Source organism: Schistocerca americana, chromosome 2 (genome assembly GCF_021461395.2).
Source record: "Schistocerca americana isolate TAMUIC-IGC-003095 chromosome 2, iqSchAmer2.1, whole genome shotgun sequence".
Taxonomy (NCBI): Eukaryota; Metazoa; Arthropoda; class Insecta; order Orthoptera; family Acrididae; genus Schistocerca; species Schistocerca americana.
In genome coordinates, this window is record NC_060120.1 from 207,846,857 (window position 1) to 207,867,686 (window position 20,830).

A 20,830-nucleotide genomic window follows, 5' to 3' on the forward strand; every position below is an offset into this window, starting at 1 on the left:
CGTTTACGCCGATCGAAGACCCCACCGACGCTGTCCACGACGACCTGGTTGCTGACCGGCTCCCACGCTACTTGGAGGCACGCGACGACGATGACGTCATTGAAGAGTCGACGGCGGAGGAGGTGTCGTCCATCCTGCGTGCCCTGAACCCCAGGAAAGCTGCGGGCCCAGACGAAGTTTCCAACGCTCTACTCCAGAAGTTGCCGACGTCTTTAATGTAATCCTCCGGTCCTGCAGTTTTCCTCAGTCCTGGAAGCACGCAGAGATCGTGGCGATTCCGAAGATGGGGAAGGATCTGCGTCAGCCTGCGAACTACAGACCTATTAGTTTACTGCCGGCCGTCTCCAAGGTCTTTGAAAGGGTGTACATCAGGCGGCTGCAGCGCCACGTTGACGAGGAAGGCCTCCTGCCCGAAGAGCAGTTCGGCTTTCGCAGGGCCACTCGGCAGTTCACCAACTCCTTCGGCTAGTGGAAGATGCGTTCGTTGCCCTCGAGCATCGCGAGTTCTTCGGCGCGGTGTTCCTGGACGTGTCGCGTGTTTTCGACAGTGTGTGGCACTGCGGCCTCTTATTCAAACTTTTTGAACTTAGGGTCCCGACGTCGCACGTCCGTCTCATCCGTTCCTATCTTGCCGATAGGACTTTCCATGTGCGGGCCGCGCATGGCTTGTCCTCTGTCCGCCACATCAATGCCGGTGTGCCACAGGGCTCGGTGTTGGGGCCACTCCTGTACACGCTGTACACTTCTGATGCGCCGAAGATCGACCGTGTGCGGCTCGCCCTGTACGCGGATGACACGGCTCTATATACGAGGAGCCTCATTGCCACCGTCATGCGCCGACGTCTGCAGCTCGCCGTTGACACCCTGGCAGCCTGGGCCGTCAAGTGGCGTCTACAATTCAATGGGGTCAAGACGCAGTTCCTGATCGTCACCAGGCGACTCATTCCTGCAGGTCTGCAACCGCTCACCGTCGGTGGCAGCCCTGTCCCGTGGCGTCCAACGGCGCGTTACCTCGGCGTCACCATCGACCGCCGACTCACGTGGGTTCCGCACATCCGCGAAGTGAAGACCAAAGTGCGGAACAGGCTCCGCATCCTGTACCCGGTGCTGAAACCCGGTTCCCAACTACCACCGCAGCTGGGCATCACTCTCTACAAGGCGCTGCTCCGCCCTGTACTCCAATACGCCGCCGTCGTCTGGGGGAACGCCGCCGACACGAACCTGAAGAAGCTGGAGACACTGCAGAATCGCATCCTTCGGCTGGCCTTACACCTGCCTTACGATTTCCCCACCGCTTATCTTCACGACATCGCGGAAGTACCTCTGCTCCGTGACCTCTAACAGCGACCGCCCGCACATTTTACGAACGTGCAGGCGGTCACACAACGCCCAAATCCGGACGCTGGGCCGCAAACTGCCGCGCAGCGTCACCACCCGCTGGCCACACCTGCTCGCTGCATAGCTCACTGCAGAACTGTGCTGAGGAGACACTCAAGAAGACAACCTACATGTGAAGACGCATTACATCGGCATGCATGGGAGGCAAAGCAATAACTGCTGCGAACTCCATCACACATCGGAGGACAAGTTATCTCCGTGCAGATCCACGCGAAGAAGCAAGGCCCCAGTTCTCTCCAGACGCTGAATAGCACACCATCTGTGTCGGCAGTCGCGTCGCGTAGGTATCATTGCTATAAACCGCTTCGGATGCCGTATTAAGTTACTCGCGATACGCGTAACCATGAAATCATTTTCGAGGGAAGTGTTAATTCTGGGATGACTTTAATTATCTATCTTCAGTTTGCGTACCTGTATGTCGTATTTTCACGTGCCGCCGCGGGACAGACATTCTACCATTATTTAGCGTGGCGTTTCATGAACCTAATCATCAAATTATGGCGAGCATTCACTTAAACATTTAATTTGGACAGTTATAGTTGCATCAGCGCATTAGACTCTGCACTGCTCTGTTAGATTGTGTGGATTCTTTTTTTTTTTTTTTTTTTTTCATCTGTGACTTTCAGAATATAGAGAACGTTTTTTTTTTTTTCACGATCGTTTTTGATTATGAATCCCAGACAAATTCCTAATTCCTCAGAGCTATAAGCTGTAGCTATAAGTGTATTTCTCAGATGAAGTGGGCACTAGGAATTCTAATTACAGGCTTCACGTTTTGCTAATCACATTCTGGTTGCCAAAATTGTAGTTAGAGAGCCAGTGTTGAGAGCGGCAAAACGACAGCATAAATAATAGGAACATTTTAAACAACATAATTCCACCCGCAGCCCCACATATGGTTAAACGGCAGGGAAATTCAGTGTTTCTACATCACAAAACATTATATATAAATATATACATAAATTCCACCAGCCGCCCCACATATGGTTAAAACGGCCGGGAACACTGCAATAATTTCTACATTCTTCATCACATTTGTAAAACAAATAACTTCCACCCGTCGCCCCACAGCACCCCTCTGATTGAAAATCCTTTTATGTGCTTAAGCGTGAAATTTATATGGGAGAAACTTCTGCTAATACTGGATTCGTATGGACCCCACGAAGACATTAGTGTTCTTCGTGACAAGCACGCACAAAATAACCTACCAGGAAACAAAATCGCAATTCACGTAATTCCAGCAAACACAACCTTCATTTATCAACCGTCCGATCTTCATTTCTTCAGAGTGTACAAGCATATGACGCGTAAAATGTCTGATGGTGCTCGAGATTCTTCGGAAGAGATTAGTCAGCAACAACGGAAAAATCTTCTTAAGCTGCAGCCCGTCACATACAGTCAGTTTGGTTCTCCACATTTGCATAATTCTCACCGTCACCGGTGGATAATGGCTTTAAAACTTCGACAAAGTTCTGTTTCAGACACAATCTTTCATTCGGCAATCTTCAGGGTGGATGCACAAATGTAAGCTCTTATCAAATGTGCTTGGTGAACAAAAGTAATTTTCTTCATACCCTTCTTCTTAAGCAGCCAGTACTGTGAAGCCTTAATTCCTGAATGGATCACGCTCTTTATTATTACGGCTATGACTTTTATTATTGTGACCATTATTATTATTATTACTTCTGCACATGTGATGCAACTGTTTCTTCCTTTTTGTTCTGGTTGTATATTGTGAAATTGCAAATGTACTCTGTAGGTTTACTACGTGCTTTCAATGGAACGAAGCGAAAACAGACTGCAAAGTGCACAGTTCTATAAACATGACGTAGTTCCATATAACACTTTCACTCGTAATATAGTAAAGAAAAATTGCAGTCATTGGGTTTTAAACCCAGTATGCTTAGTACAACGATCTATTGCTCTACCAACTTCCCCACGGAAACTATACCTGATATTTACTGATCGTAGTGCTTTTTGTGTGCTCCGTAGTTCTCATGTTGCTTTTAATTAACGTTTACGTCGTTCTACTGGACGACAGCACATAGTACAAACTAAATCGTAGCTTTGGTTGACACACTATCGACATACAACGATCGGTACAGGTCTGAGTGTCGGACAGCTGGAGGTTTTGGCGTTAGATGCACCCAGGCACATGTAAAGCGTTGTTTGTGAGACACTGGCTGACACTAAAGGTAAAGGAGCTGCTCACCTCTGCGCTGCATCTCACTCGGGAAGAAGAGCACCTGCGGCGCGACGTCACAGCGCAGCACCTGGTAGCCCTCGCTCTGCAGCAGCTGGCGGAAGTCGCTCACTTGGTCCTCACTGTGCTGGTACGGAGAAACGAACTCCTCCACGTCCTGAGAGGAACGGCAAAATCCGTGAACATCGACGCTCCACTACAACGCTTGCAAACGATTTGTCTTCAGAAAAGAATACATTACATTCTGCTCCCAACCCTATGCCTCATGGCCTCCCGGGATTTGCGAAATTACAAGTTAACAATGACCGTGACTTATGAACTTTGACCCATGTCGGGATAAGGCATCCGAATCCGAAGTAAATAATGATAATTCAACGGGAAACAGGAGACGTTATAACTTGATCATTACTGAATGAGTAATTTCATTCAATAACGATCGGTAAATGAAATAATGGAAATAATTTGGAAATAAATTTTGCCAGTGGAAATTTTACCGAAAGAAATGATTAAGTTGTAAAAGCAATTAAAAAATCGGACGCCAGCTCAACTGATGAGCGACAGTACTGTTAAGTACGTGAATAATTGTGTCAAAGATAAAAGTTTACCTGTTTGTAGCGCAGCAGGTGGAACGTGAACTTTTACGTGAGTGCTGTGTCAGGCTCAGTAGTCATATAAAATAATGTCATAACAATCTAACTACACTTAAACATTAGTGGTCAACTTTCAATAAGTATTTTGATAGTTATTTTGTTCATAATTTGTCAGCTAAGTGCAATGCTGACAACACAGATAATTATCTGTCTAGATTTTGAATAATGGACTGTCATTCTGTCTTTAAAATTACGTACTTTGCACAGTTTGATCTACTGATAATGAAATATATCGCCAATAATTGATTAACTATGTTTTTAATGATAAAAATTCATTAATTGGGCGATTGTCAGGTGGAATAAGCTTTATAATTTCATGAAATATCCTTGAACTAACTTCAGCTGAAAAAATGGTTCAAATGGCTCTGTGCACTATGGGACTTAACATCTGAGGTCATCAGTCCCCTAGAACTTATGAACTACTTAAACCTAACTAACCTAAGGACATCACACACACACATGCCCGAGGCAGGATTCGAACCTGCGACCATGGCGGTCGCGCGGTTCCAGACTGAAACGCCTAGAACCGCTCGGCCACACCGGCCGGCCACTTAAGCTGAATATGCATGGAAATAAATCTTAATAATCAATTTTATTACTTCAGTCTGTTATTAAGTTACTACGGTTCGCATAAGCTTATTAAGTGCAACAATTAACCATGATAACCAATCGTTCAAAACAGTCTGAAATTTACTCTTCACCGTGTATGCTAATAATTTGATAATTAACATATTTTCTCTTGATTATGGCGTGACACACTCGGATCAATTAGATAAATAAGGATCGGAAGGAACCTACTTGGTGTTATTGTCGGGTGGAATGCAACACTTCGATTAGACAAATCTTGTTATTAATTGTTCAACTTCGAAGAAAAGCACAGTCACTGGCAAGCCTTCTACAATTTAATCCTACGAAAACTATGTAGATCTTACTTCCCTCGTTGTCGGTGGATCGACGGAACTCCACAGCGGCGACACAATGTGGCAGTGGGCTTTTACTGTTGCGACTTGGGCCCACAGTGCGCTTCACATTTAAGCCCTCGTTACTTCAGCACTATGCCCATTAATCCGTAATGACTTGCCCGGCCATGCTTCCAAATATGCCGACCATTACTTTCCCGTCGTACTTAGATCCACACACTAGCCGTTAGATGTAACATAGCTAGGAATAGCAGCATTCGACTGTACATCTTACTCCGAGCACGGCGTCACTGCTACTACTGCCCGCTGGTGCGCTCCCGCGCCCAGCGGCACGACAAAACAATCTCTCTGACTTCAACGTTAACTAAATATGCCCTGACTTGCCAGTGTTAAATATTACATAATTTAAACATAGTATTTACAATACATATTTACGCTAGACAATACATCGTATACAAACCGTTTCATGTGTTAAGTGGTGGTGATGTGGGTTAGTGTTTAACGTCCCGTCGACAACGAGATCATTAGAGACGGAGCGCAAGCTCGGGTTAGGGAAGGATTGGGAAGGAAATCGGTTGTGCCCTTTCAAAGGAACCATCCCGGCATTTGCTCATGTGTTAAGTAAGCGAAAAAATTCATAGCAAGGACTGCGTTGTAGCGTCACACTTCCACCATCACCTACTCTAGTCCATCAAAGGCAGTGCTACCTGTGAAACCAGTCAAGTGATCCAAAAGCTAAGCTGCAATTACTGTTCTTCATTTATGTGGGCGTGACTGCTAACAAGCTGTCTGTCTGCATGAACGGCCACTGACAAACTGTGGCCAAGAAACATCTGGACCACCACATTGCTGAGCATGCTGCCAGCACAACTTTCTTCATGTCAATGGTTGCTTCACAGCCTGCACCACCTCGGTCCTTCCCATCAGCAACTGCTTTTCTGAACTGCTCAGGTGGGAACTCTCCCTGCAGTATATTCTACGTTCCTGTAACCCTCCTGGCTATGTATGTCGTTAGTCTTTGTCCTACTCTCTAGCCCCTTGCCTGTTCCCATTCCAGCACTACACAGACCTCTATTCACCAATGTACCCACTGTCTTTTTATTAGTCTCCTTTCCCGTTAACCCCCCACCCCACCATCCGTCTAACCTCCCGGCTGCACATAGCTGCCCTACTCGCTCTCCATGGTCCCTGTGAGCTCCCACAGGTAGCACTTTAGCGTCCTCCACTCCACACTGCTATCCCTCCCCCTCCCCCCGCCCCCAGGCTTCTCATTACCCACACCACAGAGTCCCATCTCCCATTACGCACAGCTATCCCAGTGTTGCCTCAGCAGCCAGAGAGGGCTGTGGTCTCTAAACGGTAAAAAAATTGTAAGGTTATAAGTCGATGCAGCTATGTATGTCACATATTTCCATATTCGCAAAACTCATTCATCAAGAACTATAGGATACTTCCGTTGACCTAGAATCATGAAATTTGGCTCGAAACAAGGTTTCACAGTACAATTGCAAAGCAAAAAAAATCGAAAATGCTTAATTTGTAAAACTATAACACAAAAAAATATTTTTTGGTCATTTTTCATCCGTCTGTTTGTCTGTCCGTCCCTTAAGACAAACTTTCTCTGTAACAGGTTGGCGTATCATATTCAAGGTCTATGGCCCCTTCGCATTGTAAAAATTTAAGCTTCTAAGTCAATACTATCAAAAGAAATGGCCGATTATCGCATATTTTGATACTCGAAACTTCACTCACCAAAACCTGTAGGGTACTTCCCATTGACTTAGAACCAAGGTTTCACAGTACACTTAAAGCAAAAATCCGAAATTATTAATCCTTAATTATATAACACGAAGAAAAATATTTCTTTTGTCGTTATCGACTTCAAATTTGAAGGTAAGACATATATCTTGCTAATGTCAGTGTCGATAACAGGAACAACTAGTCAGCATCATCATCGATTCCCATAATAGAGGGAGATGACACCATGATTCCTGCAGGGCTGTCCATAATTCCGTATGAGAGCGAGGGGTTGGAGATCTCTTCTGAGCACGTTCCAAGGCGTCTCAGTTATGATCAAAACGTTCATGTCCGCGGAGTTTGGTGGCCAGCGTCAGTGTTTAAATTCAGAAGAGTGTTCCTGGAGCCACTCTGTAGCAATTCTGGACGTGTGGGGTGTGGAACACAACTGCTGGAGTTGCCGAAGTCCGTCGGAATGCACAATGGACATGAATGGATGCAAGTGATCAGACAGGATGCTTACGTACGTGTCACCTGCCAGAGTCATATCTAGACGTATCAGGGGTCCCGTATCATTCCAACTGCAGACGCCCAACACCATTACAGAGTCTCCACCGGTTTGAACGGTCCCCAGCTAACATGCAGAGTCCATGAATTCATGAGGTTGTCTCCATAGCCGTACACGTCCATCCGCTTGACACAATCTGAAACGAGACTCGTCCGACCAGCCAATATGTTACCAGTAATCAAGACTGCAATTTCGGTGTTGTCGGGCCAAGGCAAGGCGTAATGCTTTGTCTTGTGCAGTCATCAACGGTACTTGAGGAAATTGTTAGTATACTGACACTTGCTGATGGCCCAGCATTGAAATCTGCAGACATTTGTGGAAGACTGTCATGCTGAACGATTATCTTCAGTCGTCATTGATCCCATTATTGCAGGATCTTTTTCTGGCCGCGGCGATGTCGGAGATTTAATGTTTTACTGGATTCCTGATGTTCCCGGTACACACGTGTGATGGCCATACGGGAAAATTCCCACTTTATCGCTACCGCGGATATGCTGCGTCCCATCGCTCCTGGGCTGACTATAACACCACGTTCAAACTCACTTAAATCTTTGTAACCTGCCATTGTAGTAGCAGTAACCGATCTAACAACTGCACCAGACACTCTTTGTCTTATGTAGGCGTTCCCGGCCGCTGCGCCGTATTTTGCCTGTTTACATTTCTCTGTATTTGAATACTCATACCTCTCCCAGTTTCTTTGGCGCTTCAGTGTAGCTTAAAAATATTCCACATGTGGTTCAATGTGCGTGGGTGTCAGATTTTCTATAGACAATGAGATTAGGACGTTTTGGTAGATTATATCTCAGTTCTAGCTCACTAGCTGATTCGTTCCTCGTGAGCTAGCTCACTAGAACTTACACAGAACTTAACAGAACATCTACTTTTCAGGTCTAAATCACTTAATTTCTTTTAAATTACTTAGAAAAGTTAATAAATCTGAACATTTTTTCGTATCACGTTCAATAATTTTCAAATTATTATTTTTTCATACAAAAGGTGAAAGCAAGGAAATAAAATTTAATATTTGATATAAAACGTAAATGTAAGAAAATAAAATTTAATATTTCTTTATAAAAAGTGAACGTAAGAAAATAAAACGTAATGAATTATGGTGAATATAAGAAATCTATCCTTTGCTCAAAATTTTCCTAATTCTTTCTTCTTGAGCAGCCATACGATTTTTATGAACTGTCGATTGTACTTGATTTTTTAGTGTTCTTGTTTTACCAACAGTTCTACCAAATTCACATGTAACTTTAATTTTCTGATGTCTCGATGCACTTTCTTTACAAATCCATCTTTTCGTTACTTATCTTTATGAAATTCATTAATATTCTTTTTTCTAGACAGTCACCACACTACTGTAGCTGTTTGATATTGTCCATTTAAAGATTATGAAATTTAATAGGACAAAATTAGCTTCATTCTTAAAAAGTGCAAAACGTTCGCTAGCGAACACCTTCCACTGTGTTAGTTCTATAAACCGAGATTCCGGGTTCTGACCTCTCGTACGTCAGTGCATCTTGCTTCTGAGATAACAGAGGGCTCCATTATTTCGGGATGAAACACACCACCCGCTCCTTGGGATGGGTCTTAAACTTGCCCTTTACATGGTGATAGATCGTACAGAAGCGAGAATAGAAAAAGTTTTGCCAAATAGCTAGTTCTTCTCTAACCACTGACGCTTTGATGATTTCATGAGATAATGGTCAAAATCCTTCAGCCTTCATACTTGGTTTAGAGCTTTGACACAGTAAATATCCTCTAAAATGGTATATATATTAGGTATTCGAGTGACAAAATACATTATACAAGCACTACTTCCATCAGTTAATTTGGATGAAAATAAGTTATTTTCTTCACATTTTCGTGTTTTATTTGAAGTGAAGAAATGTGAATAACATGTAAATGATAGTATGAATACTGAAGACAACTTTAAAAACAATTAATTTATGTTTTAAGTAAAACATGTTCCGCTATTATTTTCAATGGATCGTCCATCAGCGCCATCTCTGAAAGAAGTTTTGAATTGCCTTAGATTGGCGCGAGAGAATGTTTCACGTAAGTCATACTACAAATAGAGGAAAAGAATGTTTACGTAAGTTCACTCAGTGCACAACCTTTCTTTCACTGACGGAAATTGTTGCTCTAGGTCAGTATTATCTTTATCTAGAGGCCACCTGCCACCGGATAAAATACGAGTTGCAAACTGGTAGTTCAGCTGAAGCAGACTTGTCCTTTAGCCATCGATCTCACGCAAATCTTAATTGATTTTGAAAATTCAAAATGCTAATATAATCTACATAAAAAGAGCTATACACAAGAAATACAATGAGCAATCATTTTCTAATTAACATACTAAATTTTTCAGTTTTGTTTTCTTTATCTTCCTGAAAATATTTTAAAATGAAATGAAAACATGATGTTAAAATTTCTTTAACTTTTTCTAATTTTTTATTCATTTATATAGTTAAAAACTTTCAGTAAATATTCTGTGTGAAGCATTGTATGTTAAATTTTTCTTACTATACATTCCAACAAACGTTGAAGTATCTGAAGGGATTTGTTCATTAAAAGATCCACACAAAGATTCCTAGTCCTTTCCTTTGAACTTACAATATTATTTCTGCACATCACATTAATCACATAGATAGGATAGTTCGTTATGAAATTACGTGGAATTATGTCAGCATCTGATATAAGTAGTGTAACTCATTTAAAATCGAGAAATTGATTGTATGCTTTGAGAATATTATTTGGTAGGTTAATATTCCAGATTTCCTGTGGTAAAATTTCATTTGTTCCATTTAACGTGGTCGAATAACAAAGAGCGAAGTAACTGATTATTTTTACAATTTGTCTGAAATGTAATAAATTCGACATATGCCAAAAATTCTGCAGTTATGTGATATTTAGTTCGAAATTGTTCTTACTACTCAATCCTGCTACTTCTGCAGTTGTACTTCATAAAAAGATAGCTTAAATTTCGATTTTTTCAGAATATATTCTCGTTGTTCTAACTCGTAAGTTGGTTCATATTTAATAGTTGGTACACCAATTTCCTAAAAGTCTTAATAATTTTTTTAAAAATTAAAAAAAAACAAAGGATAGAAGAGTAAACATTCTAAAGAAGATCATCGAAAAGCTCAAAGAAATGTTTATCTTTGAACTGAAGTTGTTCGTTTAAAACATATAATGGATTACTTTTGTGAAGTGAAAAGATTTCAATTTCTTCTCAGGTATTTAGCAGTGGTCCTTTTGGCACAGTATGTAATATTTTCAAAGTGTTAGAAATGCAACCCTCTGAATTATTGTAACCATCAAGATGTTGACCAAATATTGATTTGGTACATGCAGTACCAGTAGTATGTTCTCTGAAACGTGTTAAAAAGCTATGGCCAGTTTGGCCAATATACTGTTTCTCACAGACATTACATTTTATTTTGTAAATGCCTGACTTTTGGTATATATTTGAGTCTCCAATTGTGTGTTTCAGTTTCATCTGTAGGGGGTTATTAGTTTTAAATGCTATTGTCACGATTGTGTTCTTAAATAATTTATTTATTTTATCTGAAATAGGTCCCATGTATGTCTTTTTGTAAATCTCTTCTTGGAATTTGTAACAGCATCATTTGTTTCTTGTAAGTTTTGATATAACAGATCAATACCTGATGGGAATTATAATTGTTAGCAATTGCTATCTGTTTTGATGTATCAATTTCCTTCTGGATTGCATCATGTTGGAGAGGAAATTTCAGTATCCTATGTATCATCGTTTTAAAAAATGTCATTTTGTATCTTGATGGATGGCATGATTTAGCATTTATTATTATGTCGGTTGATGTGGGTTTTCTATAAATAGAAATATTATGTTTTCCATTCTTATTTGTAATTGTGAGGTCCAGCAAATTAATACTATTGTTACTTTCGTGTTCTACTGTAAATACTAGTTTTGGATGTAAATTATTTGAGTTGTTAGCTAAAGCATCAATTTCTTCCTTAGAGCCATTACATAATAGCAGTGTGTCGTCAACATATCTTTTGTAGTATATAATTTTATTTGTTATTTCTGGATTATTTTTTAAAAACTGAATTTCAACATAATTGACGAAGATATCTGCTATAGTGCTAGCCAGGGAATTCCCCATTGCAAGTCCATCTTCCTGTATGTATATTTTATTATTAAATGAAAAATAATTAAAATCTAGAGTAATTCTTAACAGTTTGATGAATTCTAGTATTTCTTCAGGGCTCATGATTTTGTGATATGTTATCATCAATAATAGAGATAGTCTCTTGAATAGGTATATTCGTGTAAATATTTGTAATGTCCAACAATGTGAACCTTGCGTTTTTTGGCATATGCACATCATAAATTAACTTAGTTAATTCAAAACTGTTTTTAATACTATAATTTTCTTCATAAATGTAGAAGGATTTTAAGATTTGATTAAGCTTTTTGTTCAGGTGATAAGAGGGACTGTTGGTATTATTAACAATTGGACGAATTGGTAAATTGGTTTGTGTAATTTGATTTGTGATCTCAACTTATGTAAAGTGAGTTTCACAACTTTAAGTGTTATTTTATCTTTAGGTGAAAGTAAAGAGTCACTATCATCGATAAGCTTTTTAATTTTTGTTTGAAATCTTGAAGTCAGGTCTTTATTAACTTCAGCTGTTCCATTAGCATTAAAAAGATGTAAAGTCTTAGAAACATAATCATGTTCACTAACAATGACAAGAGTATTTCCTTTATCTGCCTTGATTGCAAGAGCTTTATTAGTTATTAACTTCTGGTTGATTTGTTGTACGAGTTTTAATTCATTATTATGTCTGTTTTTATCTTTTTCATTAGTAATGACATTTTTAGTTTTACATGCAATGTCACATATTTCAGACTTACTAAATTGTGCATGTTTTGCAGCAATCTTTACGTCAGCAATCACACGTTTAATAATTGCATTGCTCAGTTGTGGAGTTAAATTATAGGAAGAAACTGATGCTTTCGCTAACAACTCAAATAATTTACATCCAAAACTTGTATTTACAGTAGAACACAAAAGTAACAATAGTATTATTTGCTGGACCTCACAATTACAAATAAGAATGGAAAACATAATATTTCTATTTATAGAAAACCCGCATCAACCGATGTAATAATAAATGCTAAATCATGCCATCCATCAAGATACAAAATGGTATTTTTTTAAAACTATGATACATAGGATACAGAAATTTCCTCTCCAACATGATGCAATCCAGAAGGAGATTGATACATCAAAACAGATAGCAGTTGCTAACAATTATAATTCCCATCAGGTATTGATCTGTTATATCAAAACTTACAAGAAACAAATGATGCTGTTACAAATTCCAAGAAGAGATTTACAAAAAGACATACATGGGACCTATTTCAGATAAAATAAATAAATTATTTAAGAACACAATCGTGACAATAGCATTTAAAACTAATAACCCCCTACAGATGAAACTGAAACACACAATTGGAGACTCAAATATATACCAAAAGTCAGGCGTTTACAAAATAACATGTAATGACTGTGAGAAACAGTATATTGGCCAAACTGGCCATAACTTTTTAACACGTTTCAAAGAACATACTACTGGTACTGCATGTACCAAATCAATATTTGGTCAACATCTTGATGGTTACAATAATTCAGAGGGTTGCATTTCTAACACTTTGAAAATATTACATACTGTGCCAAAAGGACCACTGCTAAATACCTGAGAAGAAATTGAAATCTTTTCGCTTCACAAAAGTAATCCATTATATGTTTTAAACGAACAACTTCAGTTCAAAGATAAACATTTCTTTGAGCTTTTCGATGTTCTTCTTTAGAATGTTTACTCTTCTGTCCTTTGTTTTTTAAAATTTTTTAAATAAATTATTAAGACTTTTAGGAAATATTTTATCTTTACATTGTAATTTTATTCACCAAATATTATTTTATGACTGACTATCTGTTTTAGAATTTTTGCTTATATGATTTTAGACTGCATATTGCTAATTCACATCATTTTATTTTTGACACTATGGCTCATAATTTTATAATTTTCCTTCCTTTTTCATTATTTTTATTTGCTTATAAGACTGTAATATAACTTGAGGAATAGCAATGCCTTTAAAAATTGTCACATATAATTTACATACCAACTTCATAGACAATATTTCATATATATGGACAACTACTTCATATTGTATCTGTGCAGCATGTAGTATACATATAAGCTACAGATTATTGCAGCTTACACATTGAAAATCGTTTCAATAAAGACATGTTGCTGCTCAATAATACATCGTCTGACGCACCATTCCACTTTCACAACAACTTCGTTGGAGAGAAGCCTGCTGCCACATCTTTGCACTGGCGTTTGTCCTCACTATGGCAACCACTAGTTCGACTATCGACTTTACAACAACTATCAGTGGAAAGAAGCCTGCTGCCTCATCTTTGCAACGGCGTCCAACTTCGCCATGGCAACCAGTGGTTCCAAATGGTTCACTAACAGGCCTTGAGAGGGCAACCCATGTACAGCCAAACCGAAGTTCATTTTTCCTACATGGTTAAATATTTTTAACACTTCTTAATTGACAATAGCTGTTTAATAAGCTAATTTTATAGTGTGTATTTATTTTTAGTTCTTGACAATGTTCTTTTAACTAAGAAATTTTAAATTGTAATTCGACTTATAACTCAGTGGTTAGTAATGACATCATGCAGTCTGAAGTCAGTGAAGCCTCCATTATGTATCGTAACACGTGCACTGGTTTCTCCAGTATTGATTCTCCAACAGAAAGAGGATCCTACTCAATAGTAATTCATCTTTTTATAGCTTTATAACTTTATGTATCTTCTTTAATGTATGTAGCCCTCTAATTAAAGCTTTGTATACATCCTGTACGTCAGAAGATGACCACAGTTGTGGTCGAAACCGGTCACCTTGATAAATAAATCGTGATCAAGACTGTCTTTAATAGTAAATATCAAAGAATGTGCGATTCTAGATAAAATGTTATTTCTTTCCTTTACAGTCACTTAACGAAACAGTTTTGTTACATTATTATTGGATTTTCCATCATACATTGGATAATACAATCCTGATTCATCTGGATTAGCTATAACAGTTCTTAAGCTCACCAAAAATTGTGCATAGTTTGGATGAAGTCATCAATATTTATTTCAATCCCTGTACCCTCGTTGGGTACATTTAAATTATGTTTACTTTTCTCATTTGCAAGGAATGATTTTTTTGATTTCCCGCCACTTTCAAGTTAAGAAAAGTGACCTAGGAAGTGTGTTCGTATTCCCAGGTCCACCATCTTGGATCGCCATCTTGAATTCAATTCTGATGTCATGTCAAATATCACATTATATCCTAAGTGATAGTTCTTTCGATAATAAGCGAAATTGTGAGATTACATGACATATACACACATACTTTGCAAGAAACTGCACAAAGCATGGCAAAGGATAGGCAGTGTTGTAGCACACGTTACGGATTCTCTGCCACACGAAAAGCTGTCCCGAGTAGCGATGAGTCGGCAGCGTCTGACCGAAACGAACATGGCGCCCTTGGTAGTAGAGGGGGCGTGGCACAGTCGCTTAAAGCTGTCACTGCAGAGAAAAGTCACCTCGCGATGGACAGGTATAGGTAGCGTCGCGGAAATGTCAGACTTACGCGTGGCTGGTGCGTCCATGTACTGGTCATCTGATTACGTGCGTTGCTTGTATTCGGAACGATTTACTTTTGTGTTTGTGTTGCTGCACCATAAAAGGTCAGAGAAGCATAATATATCCTCTTAAAGAGCTCGAAACGCTGAATATTTCATTATAATTGTATCAGTAGCACATAAAATTAAAAGAGATTCATTGAGGCGAAGAAAATGGTAACGCATAAATCTTGGAAAGCTTGTTAACGAAACATGATAATATAAAAATCAGGGAATCAGATGCATTAGTTACAAGAAGTCTGTGCTAGCAGAAAAGGACTTGGTTTCCTAGTAGTAATTTTAGGCAGTTTCAATAATTTAGTGATACTGTGCTGTCATTCTAGTTATATTTGTTATCATTTAAGGGAGAACTTTCGTGTAAACTGGTGTCTATCTCAGAGTCGCCTGCGACGCCGCCAACCCGCAACGCATCTCTGTTCAGCGGGTTATCGTCAGTCCAACACCTGCGGTCATGCTGGTTCCCGCCGTATCTTGCTCAATCCACAGAGGGTCTCCCGGTAAGCAGCTAGAGGGCGCAGAACAGGTGTCACTCCAGACACGTATCTCTAGCTGCATTCGCTGCAGCTTCGCAAAGCCAATAGGGAAATTAAAACCTTCCGCCTCGCGAGTATTTCTCCCAGCACGGAGCCGGCTAGAGAAAGTTCTGTCTTCGCCAGCCAGCGACTCAAGTACCACCACTATTTGGACACAGCCTCAGATGGGACGTCGCCCGCGACCTGCGCTCTGAGCCTTTGTGTTCCGCGCCGTGGACAAGTCGTACTGCCCGTGAGATACAACTTTGCAGACGTACTTTGTTTTCTAAGACAGACTTTTCATTGCTCACGAGAACGTAATCTAAGCTCTCAAGAATCTATACCGGTTTCGTTTAAGAACAGTTATTTTTGATGAAACATTCCTTCACATACTAGGAAGAATCGTTGGAAAACGTTTATTTTCTTCTGTTGCGCTGCTTCAGAAATAGTGACTGTTTGTGTTCTAAGTTTACTTGTTCAAATAAACAACGTTAAATTATGTCTACTTGTGAAAGTGTGGAAATATCCAGAGTGAGAAACACTTCATTCACATCTTATTGTAACACCTTGAATTAATCAGCGCAAAAGCGCGCATTAGAATTTAGCTGACCTTAGTGATATACAGGGGGGGGGGGGGGGGGGGGGGCAAATGTTGAACTACATGAAATAAAATCGTCATAGCTTCTCTGAATGGTTTGCGTTAGGAAGTTCAGACCGCACTGTTACTGCACTGTTGGCTGCGTAGCATGATGGGAATTAGCATGCTTAGCAACGAAGCCCACCGTCATTTGGATGGGTTCGTCAGTAACCAAAATAAACGCGTTTGGGGGACTGATAATCCGCATTTCGCGATCGAGAAGTCTCTTCGCTCTCAGCACGTGACTCTGTGGTGGGCAATGTCCGATCACGGATCGTCGGTTCGATATTCGTTGATGGTTGATGCCACGGTGACTACCGAACGGCACATGACAGTTTTGGAAGATGATTCCATCTCCATTATACAAAGTGACCCTCATTTCGACAAGATATGGTTCGTGAGAGACGGAGCTCGACCCCATCGAAACAAGAGAGTGTTTGATGTTCTGGAAGAGCACTTTGGGGACACACATTATGGCTCACAGGTACTCAGAAGCCACTGCATGGGCCTCAACTGGCCGCCATATCCTCTGGATCGGAACATATGCGACATCTTTTTGTGGGGCTATATTAATGACACGTTTGCAGCAATAACCCCAAAACCATCTCTGAGCTGCAAACAGCCATTAAGGAGGTCATCGACAGCATCGCTGTTCCGACACTTAAGCGGGTCATGCAGAATTTCGTTATTCGTCTGCGCCACACCATCGCCAATGACGGCTGCAATATCGAACATGTCGTAATCTAAATCCGAATATTTGTAGTGACGTTCATATGTTGAATAAATTGTGTGCACGCCGTAGTTTGTAACTAATTTACGTTTTATTCAAATAGTTCAATAATTCTCACCCTGTAGAAATCGTAATGATATACTAGTGCAGATTCGGCTGCTAAGAACTGGTTATTTTGGAAAGTCTCGGCAGATTGCGTCTAAAGCCCCTTTCACGTGAACGATTTTGTTGTCTCCATTGACTACTCGTGACAAGTGAGTCTACTGCAGGACCTCTGGCGTTGTACCAATGTAACAAGTCTCGTCTGTCACGAGTGGTTGCTCTTGATGACACCTCAGCGCCGAAAGTGCTTGCGTTGTGACAGCTGTCTGCTCAGCAGTTGGCTCTCGAAGTGAGGTTATGAAGAGCAATCCGTTTTATTAAAATAAAATCTACATATTGTAATAGAATTGAGAAAAAGCAATGATGATAAAATTTATTATTAATGATCAAGGCGAAATTCATAGCAGATGTTCTGGACATAGGACGTATGCTGAATTCTCCACTCTCTGGAGAAATGAAACAATAGGCAAATTGTCACCCAAACACTTCGAGACATCTGCATTTATTTCCTCAAAAAATACACGCAACAACAAATGTTGTGCATCGCCCTTTTATTTGGAAATTCACGGGACAGAAAAGAAAAATTGGCCTGAAGCAAGCGATTGTTTTCATTTGGGATGTATTCAGATCGCCAAATCAAACACACAGACATTTGTGTAAGGACAAAATCCTCTGCTGCCCACTAGAGGTTTTTCACAGCATTTCTGGGCCAACGTTAATATGTTCAGACTTTAAACCTTTGCTTATGTATCTTCGATGAGATTATCAAGCCAGCCCTGGTCCAGTTTGTCCCACTCTCCAGTGACGATTCTGCGTAAGTTGCAGAGTATATGGTCGTTGTCGATGTGCGATTGGTTTCACAGTATCGATGATGAACAGGTGCTCAAGGCTCATTAATCATGAATTTTACAGTCAATGTTTACTGGGCATTGTTGCTTCGAATGATCGTTCCTGTCATATTCCTCAATACTGACCACTGCTCCCGGGATACCCGCTAGGTTTGTGGCTTGAGTTCAGTCGAGAATCGTATTTGCGAGGATGTGCTGAACTTGAATGACTCCGAACTTTTTTAATTCGAAAAATCGCAAAACTTTTTAAATTAAACAAGCTTTATTAATATCTACTTCATTATTTTTCATGTCTATAGACTTATTTCTCAACGCAGCCACCTTGGTGACGAAGACATTCGCCCAGCTAGAGTCCGGTTTGTTGATCAGCCATTGTAGAATATTTCACTTTCTGACGGAACCAAAACCTTACCTCTAATTACACTGCTTCATCGCTATTAAAGCGAAGTCTTCTAAGCTGTTCTTTAAGATTGGAAAGAGATTGTGCTCTGTCACTCACAATGAGGTTGTTGTTATTGTGGCCGTCTGTCCGAAGACTGCTTTGATGCAGCTCTCCATGCTATTCTACAATGTGCAAGTCTCTTCATACCCAAATAAATACTGCAGGCTACATGGTTCTGAATCTACTTACTGTATTCATCTCTTGGTCTCCTTCGACGATTTTTACTCCCTTCATTAAGAGCACGAACAGCCCAGCGTCGGACATTAGTGATGTCGATACAATCATCACCACACATAGCTTTCATTCTTCTATCGATTTCAATTGGATGCACGTTGTCTGCGGTTAGACACTCCATTACAACACATTGTTTCTTACGCACCGACATAGTTGCGGTACATACCGCTATTTAACACGCTACAATTCGAAACCATCTTACGTCAGTCGACTGAGAAATAAGCCAGACGTTTAGTACCTCTACCAGTATAGAGAACAGAATTAAAAATTCGGAGATATTGCTTTTCTACAAGCCCTCGTATCATTCGAACAGTGACTTACTTGGCGCATCAGCGCTCACAAGTTAGAAATTTTACATTGTTACCTACGTTGTATGGAGGTACACGAGACGATCTATGGACTTTCACATTTCCTTTTAAGCACATCTGGTGCATGATTTTGCTTTAAATACCAGTTGAGGCGGACAAAAGGCACCAGGAAAAGTGTTTATGGAATCTGCTGAAATAAATTTTTTAAATTTATTGCAAACTCTTTGCATTGGCCACAAAATTTATTGTAACTTATTTGTTTGTACAGTTCGAGGGAACTGCGTTCATGTGAATTATCAATTGAACAAGATCCGGCTGATGCAATCAGACACCTAGACAACGTAGAGCCATAGACAGTAGTGTGATTGCATTCCAGTTCAGCCATATTCCAAGGGATAGTGCAGTATAATTTATTGTTATCAGCTTGACCGGTAATACCGCATCTTCCGGTTCTTATCGTACATGAAACTCGGGAAGACTGAGTGCTCGGATGCCTCTCTCTGCCCTATAATTAGCCCTATTCATTAACCACGGGACACCAGAAGACTCCTGTTGATGATCGTAGCAGGGGGTTGACAATAAAGGACTGGCTATTGTATGTTTTAACTTGATGTAGCTCGGCTTTATAAATTTTCTAAAGTAAACTTATCCCTACTTCATAAATCATATTTACTGTGTAATCGGTGGACGGTTAGAAAATTTTACAACTAACACAGAAACAAAAGTGGGTGGCAGGCTAAACAGGTTGACTTCTCCTGAGGTAGGGCATTTTTAGAATTATTAAACATAATTTCCCAAGTATTTCTAAGATTTAGGAGAATATCGGGTAGGCCTAAGGGTTACCTGCATGTACCGCGCCCAACGTGAGTCTTTCGCCATTTCTTCAAACGCTGTGTAAAACACCATGTTAGCTATTATGCTGAAGACAGCCTCTCCTCCAGGCACCAACAGCTTTTGAATGTTCTGGACAGCGCGCCTGTGAAAATATTAATGTCTTAGGAGGCGTTGCCCCAGTGGAGGACACATAAGACTTTTTGATTTTTTGTAAGAATCAAATGAACGAATTACAACAAAACTATTTTGTGGTGAAAATGTACAACACTAATACTAAAACCCCACACAAAATAAGGTGATTTTAATTTCACATTATGCAAACGAAGTTAAATTAACAGGCTTGAACTTGCTGTTCACAACGCCGAACACATTATGAGAACGATAACATTGTAAATGTGAGCACAAAAATGAAATTACATGTAACGGTAAATTCAGTGTCGTTATAGGTCTTCAATGTAACCATTCCTTGCTCTCTGTTGATATCTTGTGCTATTTGAAAACCAGCAGATTGAGCACACCTTGGTGAAAATTCAGAATTGCACTTCATTAATTCCATAAAAAAATTACTGACTACAGCTTTTTTGTTCCTGTGGCTTCAAATGTTGCATTAAATTATAGACTAATTGTAAAATTACAACCTTTTAGGGGCAAAGAACAGTTTTTCTAAAAATGTAAGATGTCTATCCTCCAACTGATTAATGAAAGAGTTTTTAAATTTATCTTACGAATATACTATTGTTGTACATAGCCTGGAATTAAAGCGACATGTTCTTCTAACGGACTCTAAGGGACAGGGAAGGACACTTCTGCTGAATTTTGCAGCTAAGGCGCTATCGACGGCATTTTTTTTACTATCATTGCATCCAATTGTGATTTTTTTGAAATTCTCATTCTGGCACGATGAAAGGGATACGTTTTCGCGTCCAACACCTTTCCTAATATTATTTCATA

At 40.0% G+C, this 20,830-nt stretch overlaps 1 protein-coding gene across 1 annotated transcript in view; it reads right to left on the bottom strand.

The window, feature by feature from the left end:
• Positions 1–20,830, bottom strand: part of LOC124593895 (juvenile hormone acid O-methyltransferase-like) — a 190,209-nt gene that overhangs the window by 23,058 nt on the left and 146,321 nt on the right. Inside the window, exons 6-7 of the mRNA XM_047132242.1 lie at positions 19,889–20,021; positions 3,611–3,758 (exon numbers count right to left, since the gene is read on the bottom strand). Of these exons, the coding sequence (XP_046988198.1) occupies positions 3,611–3,758; positions 19,889–20,021 (281 nt within the window). The remainder of the gene's footprint in view (positions 1–3,610; positions 3,759–19,888; positions 20,022–20,830) is intronic.